This window comes from Benincasa hispida, chromosome 10 (assembly GCF_027475165.1).
Source record: "Benincasa hispida cultivar pf3 chromosome 10, pf3_genome.v1.1, whole genome shotgun sequence".
Classification (NCBI taxonomy): domain Eukaryota; kingdom Viridiplantae; phylum Streptophyta; class Magnoliopsida; order Cucurbitales; family Cucurbitaceae; genus Benincasa; species Benincasa hispida.
In genome coordinates this window covers 35,211,857-35,218,754 of record NC_143487.1, presented here as the reverse complement: position 1 = coordinate 35,218,754, position 6,898 = coordinate 35,211,857, and the positions used below count along the sequence as shown (strand labels likewise).

The 6,898-nt window shown below is 33.8% G+C and overlaps 1 protein-coding gene across 2 annotated transcripts; it reads left to right on the top strand.

Annotated features, from left to right (window-relative positions):
• The first annotated feature begins 3,706 nt into the window (after positions 1-3,706).
• LOC120088348 (thioredoxin domain-containing protein 9 homolog) lies at positions 3,707-6,664 on the top strand. 2 transcript variants are annotated; one of them, XM_039045572.2, is made up of 6 exons: positions 3,707-3,926; positions 4,099-4,195; positions 4,285-4,560; positions 5,452-5,610; positions 5,696-5,909; positions 6,406-6,664. In XM_039045572.2, exons 2-5 carry the CDS (start codon positions 4,172-4,174, stop codon positions 5,876-5,878), a joined length of 642 nt encoding a protein of 213 aa, XP_038901500.1. In that variant the 5' UTR covers positions 3,707-3,926; positions 4,099-4,171; the 3' UTR covers positions 5,879-5,909; positions 6,406-6,664. The 2 variants fall into 2 exon arrangements, with proteins under 2 accessions (XP_038901500.1, XP_090162046.1); XM_090305920.1 differs by lacking the exon at positions 6,406-6,664 and having other exon boundaries at positions 5,696-6,296.
• Positions 6,665-6,898: the final 234 nt, after the last annotated feature.

Here is a 6,898-nt window from a genome sequence, read left to right as displayed (position 1 = left end):
CGCAAGCCTTAAACAATCATCTAAATGACAACGATGCGGTGAAGCACAATTGTCTAAACGATCGCTGAGCAAGTGCGAGGTATCGCATACCACGTGATCGTGTAGTCAGTGACTATGCATGAAGCATGCTAACTACACGATCATTTAGTGCACACACCTTTTATTAAATGATGAACATCAAATATTTTTATTCAATCGTTTACCTCCAGCATCCACGTGATTGAGCAACCAATGCTATGCGATAAAGTAAACGCTTTACCCCATCGTTTAGTAAATACTACACGATCGAACAAAAGTTTTCTACACGATCATTTAGTAAAAACTCAACTATCGTTTACCTGAGGCTACACGATACGACCAACTTTTGGTCTTCTTTCGCGATGAGAACCACATCTCCATGCCTTGAAACTTCATCATGAATGACTTAACAAACTCAAACACTTTGAATTGCAAACTCGATTGTTTTTAATTATGCCAAAAAATCAGGGACCCTTACAAATTAACACTTTGTAATCGAAAAGAAATCTTTAAACAGAGGCAATTAACCCGTAAACATTCATCAACTCCTCCAAAAACGCATTTAATACTTAAACGCAATGCAGAAAACCCACCTCGGCTGTAAAAGGAAGTTCAAAACAAAAGTGAAATCTGGAATATCAGAACAACCTGTCTCTGATACCAATTGAAGGAAATTAAACATGAGGATTTCTATGAGCAGTGTAAGGATCGTTCCAAATTTCATTTGAAATTGAACATAAAAAATTATAGTACAAGAACGGAAACTAACAGGTCATGCACAACACGAAATTACAGCATGCTAACAAGAACATCAAGGGATAGAGTATGCGTACCTTTGAAGAATCATTCTTCAAACTCCCTCAATCAATCTCCAAGTGTCCAAGAACAGCCACACAACCCTCGAATGGAATGACTGGTGCACACCACGAACACAACAATCATAAACCCAACGAATGGCCTCCACGAACCAATCGAATCACACTCGATTCATCAAGTGAGCAAGGACACCACCACAATAGTTACCTTGGTATTCTTGGTGTGAGAATCCAGAAGTTGCGGGCTCTGTATGATCATGGTTAGAGGTAGAGACTGGAAGACAACAATCGTGTAGATGATCGAACAAGTGGGAGATAGAAAATTGTCTATCGTATAGATGATGTGCTGGATCGTGTAGTAAATGACAACCTATCGTATTGACAAAGCCACACGATCGTTTAGCTACGATCAGCTGATGAACTATCGCATAGTCAAACTCCACGATCGTTTAGTCTCTGCTATAGCTATCGCTATTTTCACTTGATAGCTTTCTCCATGAGCCATAGTGGCAACTCTCTAATTTTAGGAAAACATTTTTTCTTTTATCTCACGATTACCATAAAACCAACAATAACCTCCCACTCAATCGGTTATTAGAGAAAAAAGATTTAATTATCACATAATTAATTTATTATAAATAAATATGATAACCAGCTTACCATATTATATTTATAACCTATAGTTTTAATATCATCTCTTGAAACATACAAACCATAGTTATTTTTCTATTTTATGGTACTTAATATAAATCATATTTACAATAATCCTCCACTTAATGTATCTCATACATCACACTAATTATATCATATATAATTGAATTTATTCTTGTTAATTTGAACATTTCAAATCGACCCAAAAACTGATTCTCAACTTGAATCCATTGAGCTACCAAGGGGACCTTATGGACTTGTAGGTTGAACTTTAAAAAACGTTTGTTTTAGTCCCTAAACTTTAAAAAATGTTTGTTTTAGTCCTTAAACTTTTAAAAAGTGTTAATTCTAGTCCCTAAATTATGTTAACTCTTCAATAGGAATGTGAAGGAGCTTGTAACTTTAGATGACTAGGCTCTAAATGTATTGAGCAAGATGAATGTGAAGTAAAATACCAACATCCAACATGCCAAAATACTGAATAACCAAAATTTTGAACTAAAAATGTCTTTTAAATTCTCCTACTTTGCCATCTTCAAAATTGAAACTTTAGATTTTTTAGTTTAGCTAACTTATTTGGTAGCCTAATCATCGGTCACCTCATCATTTTATTAAAGAGTTAACAAAATCTTAATATAACAGGGACCAAAAAATGCATTTTTAAAAGTTTAGGATTAAATTGAACATTTTTAAAAGTTTAAAGACCAAAATAAAACAATATTCAAAGTTTAGGGACTAAAATGAACATTTTTAAAAGTCTAGAGACCAAAATAGAACATTATTCAAAGTTTGAAGACCAAAAAAGATTTAAACAAAAAAAAAGTCATGATAGAGTAAAAATACAGAGCAACAATAAGAAGAAGAAAAAAAAGTCATGACAAAGTAAAAGTACATAGCAACAAGAAGAAGAAGAAAAAAAAAAAAGAAAAAAATGATGATGAAATTCAAGAAGAAAAATTAGAAATAAAAAAATTTGATTTCTTTTTGGTTTCTCATTTTATTTAACCATATTCTGCAAGAAATGTAGTGGGTAGGTTGTTGTTCATTACTAAGAAAGAAAGAAAAATAGAAAGAAAGAAAATCTTTAAAAATTAAAAGAAAAAAATTACAATCCATATTTTATTCAAACAAAGATGGGTAGAATTATTAAATAAAAAAGTTTCAAAACAAAAATATTAATCATAAATGTAAACTAGTTAGAATTCAAAAAATTGCACTAAATACCTTAGACATATAAACTCAATTCTGTACCACAAACACAACATATGAACTTTAGATATTTTATCTCAACTCAGTGCCCCAAACAACCCATTGGTCTATCAAGTTTTTAGCCATCTATAAAACAAATGAAAAAACAAAATAAACTCATAAGCAATCATAAACCTCATGCAAAATTGACAAATATAATAGATATCCATTTAATCTCAAAGTAGATCCCAACCGATTAGAACTAGATTAAAAACAGTAAACATACACCTTTAAATCTCATACCTCTCTCAAACTTGGGCATGCCATGAGATTCATCTAAAACACATTCTATTTTTAGTCGCGGTTCAAATCTCGTCAAATATGGTACCAAGAATGAAATAGAATGTATTATAGAACTCAATCTCTAGACCAATCTCGAGAGAGATTACATAAACTCGAGTTAAATTTATGTAATCTCGAGAGAGATTCAAGTTGATCCATGCTGAACTATGATTTTTCTTCCTCTAATAATCCAACACACAACTCCATAACCATAAACTCACCCAAAATATAGCAACATGTGTATGTAAAAGCATTAGATAGTCCCAAGAACTAAAAGAAACAACACGCCATAAACATTTTCATTCTATTAAAAAAAAACAAAAATCTAAACTTCAGATAGTTACAAAATGGAGATAACGTTTCAAGTTAATAGGTTACCCTACGAGTAAAAAAATGCAACAAATCAAGTTGAGAAGTTAGAACACAAAACATTTCACGTGTTTGACAGACTTTGTGAATTTTGGTTGCTATTGTCGTTTGATTCTTTCTAGAAGAAACAAATATTTGGTTTTGAAGTAGAAGTAAAATGTATTTTCATGGGTGAACGAAAAGGAAAGTTACAACATTTTCATGTAATCTGAGGATCTATCTCGATTGAGGACTAAAAAGATTATTAGTGTAGAAACGTGTTAGTTTTGGAGGATGAAAACTAAAAGATTTATTTATTTATTATTATTATTACTATTTTTCCTGGCATTTTCGTATTTTTAATAAAATAATCCATTCAATTTTGAATTTTTCATTTTGGAAGAAGGAAGAAAAAGGGGGGTTGGGGCTTCACTCCCGGATCTGCTCTCCTCTCCCTCTTCGTCCCTTGATCTGTTTCTGTTTGTTTGGCCGTTCTTCTTTCTCTGTTGATTCTGCAGCGTTGTCAAATTCTCTTTGTCCATTGTTCACGTTCGTGAACTTCAGGTAAGTTTCTCTTCCATATTCTTCCTTTGGTCTGGTAATGAGGCAACTTATTTCGCTTATTAGCTCTATGTTTGAATTATCCGATTTTGTTCTTTGCTGAGCGAATTCAGTTTTGGTATCTATGTCTCTTCTTTCCAATCTGCCGTTTGGATTGTATTTTGTTATGCGACAGGTTGATTTTGCTTCGAAACTCTCGAAACCTGTCGGAACATTTTGCAAGGGAATCATCTTCCAACTTGTAGAAAATGGAGAATTCGAAAGTTCAAGAGGCACTGTTCCGGCCTTTCTATTGGTATAACACTATTTCTGTTGCTGTTTGTGGATGATTGATCTTTTTTTTTTTTTTTCCTTGGTGCAGATATTGGAGAAGCAGGTGCTGACGGTGGCGAAGGCCGTGGAGGATAAGATTGATGAAGAAATTCAAGCGCTAGATCGTCTCGACCTCGACGATCTGGAGGCTTTGAGGGAGCGAAGATTGCAGCAGATGAAGAAGATGGCGGAGAAGCGGAATCGATGGATCTCTCTTGGCCACGGCGAATACTCTGAGATTCCCGTCGAGAAGGACTTCTTCTCCGTTGTCAAGGCTAGCGATCGTGTGGTCTGCCACTTTTACCGTGAAAATTGGCCCTGCAAGGTTAGGTTCTTTCAGTTAGTTTATTTCGTCAGTTGTCGATTGATTCTGTATGTTTCTTGTATATTTTTCCCCACTTGATTGTCTAAGTCGGAGAATTTTGTAACTTTTGGGAAATTGAACATTCCAGGAATGCAGGAATTGTTTTGCAATCTCTTGCATATTTTTACAGTGTCTGCCAATTAGTGCAATGATCAAATATACCCATGAATACGAGAAATGAGTTCATTTTTATTGATTCATCTGGTCTTTTTCTTTTCCCTCTTGTTCAACCATTGTTAATGTGTCTTGTATATTATTGAAAAAGTTGAAATCAATAGAAATACGCGAATGATGGCCAAATGATAATATTTTTCAAATGAAAATGCACTGATTGAAAAGATGTTCTTGCACTTCTTAGGGCTCATGGCTCTTGTTAATGTGGTTTTTCTCAATAATGAGACTTGTTTTAGTGTGCAATAGATTTTGATCCTTTTCATTGTATCCATACAGCATATAGCTATCAAGTTCCCGACTTAGTTGCACTAAAAAAAAAGAAAAAGAGAAAAAAAGTCTCAACTTAGTTATAAATGATGATCCATGATTTAACCCTGAGGATGCTGCCAGAGGACTCATCCTATAAATCTCACATGCTTTGACATATTTAATTTTGTTCTAAAATATTGCAACATATTATAGGTATAGAAGCAAGACTATTGAAAACTACCTAGAATTTATTATTCTACGAGTTTTCTTGACACCCAAATATTGTAGGGTCAGCTGGGTTGTTCCTTAAAATTTTTTTAAAATAATAATTGTTCCTAATTTAAGGTTGTTTTCTTAGTTTTAAATAGCAATTGTTGCTTTAAAGCTTGGGGCATTAAGGTGAACAATGTATTTTCACACAAATTACAGGTTATGGACAAGCACTTGAGCATTTTGGCAAAGCAACATATTGAGACACGTTTTGTAAAAATTAATGCTGAGAAAAGTCCATTTCTGGCTGAGAAGTTGAAGATTGTTGTTCTTCCAACCCTTGCTCTGATCAAGAATGCAAAAGTAGATGACTACGTGGTATGTCCGTTATGATAATACACCATTGATTACTGAATTATGGTTGTTTTTATTAACATTACCCTCTCTCATGTGAATCCATCAGGTAGGATTTGATGAGCTTGGTGGAACTGACGAATTCAGCACAGAGGAATTGGAAGATAGATTGGCAAAATGTCAAGTCATCTTCCATGAAGGTGAATCATCCATAAATGCTTCAAAATCTAGTGTACAAACTAGGAGAAGTGTACGACAAAGTACGAGATCAGACTCATCAGATTCAGAATAAGTTAACATTTCAGGTGTTGGAGAGCTTACTGGTATGTCGTTTTGTGTTAAAATTTGAGAGTATTATCAATATCCGCAAGTTCGATTATGTCTTTAAAATCACTCCATGAATAACAGAAATGTGGCATTTTTGCTTGTGTCAGTGCAGTGAAGCACATTTTTACTTCATGATATCTCTAAAGTTCTTGTAGTTGCTGTTTACTAGGAAGATAAAGTTATGGGCTAGAGAAACATGAAATGATCTTGTGTACCGAATCGTGTGGGGGAGTCTTTTTTGACTGAGCAGTCATGTTTTGTGTTTAACCTGTAGCTTGTTATTTCCACCATCTTAAACCCCCCTCCCCTTCCCCAAGTGGTTGTATATTTCGTGTTTCAAATGAGTTTAAGGTGAAGAAAGAACTAGAGTTTCTCTTTGGCTATTTGATCCAGTTTATTTTAAATTTGGCTTGGATGTTCTGAAATTTTGTTCTCTGTTTCCTTTAGGGAAAAGTTCAATATCTTTCACTCCTTTATTGCCCTGTGTTTCAGTTTGCATAAGATATGACAAAAGCTGACTACAGGTGGACTTCTGAAACATAAGCTGAATACTTTGGAAGTTTAAAGGTTAAATTACAAATATCTCCAAGTTTGTGTCAAATAGTGCCTTAAGCTTTAAAAAGGTCTACTAGGTCTCTTTCTTTCATTTTTGATTCTTGTATTTAATAAGTATCTAAACTTTAAAAGACTAAAAGGAATTAATTCCTAAACATTTGATTTTATGTCTAATAAGTTCTCAAGCATTCAATTATGTGCTCATAAGTCATTGACCTATGCAATATTTATTTACATTCACGAACTTATTGAACACAAGATTGGAAGTTTAATGCTCTATTTGACATGTCAAACTCATAAGTGAAATGTTAAGCTGGATTTGGCACACACTCCCTCCTTTGAGGTTGGAGGTTTAATCTCCCATTTCGGTTGTTGTTTTACTAAAACACTACCTCATTAGACAAAATTCAATTTTATGGCTAATAGATTC

Excerpts from the sequence above, each read along its gene's own strand:
- LOC120088348 (XM_039045572.2), top strand. The coding sequence starts at position 4,172 with ATGGAGAATTCGAAAGTTCAAGAG. Across the intron at positions 4,196-4,284 it reads AGAATTCGAAAGTTCAAGAG|ATATTGGAGAAGCAGGTGCT; the intron begins GCACTGTTCCGG and ends TCCTTGGTGCAG. Across the intron at positions 4,561-5,451 it reads GTGAAAATTGGCCCTGCAAG|GTTATGGACAAGCACTTGAG; the intron begins GTTAGGTTCTTT and ends CACAAATTACAG.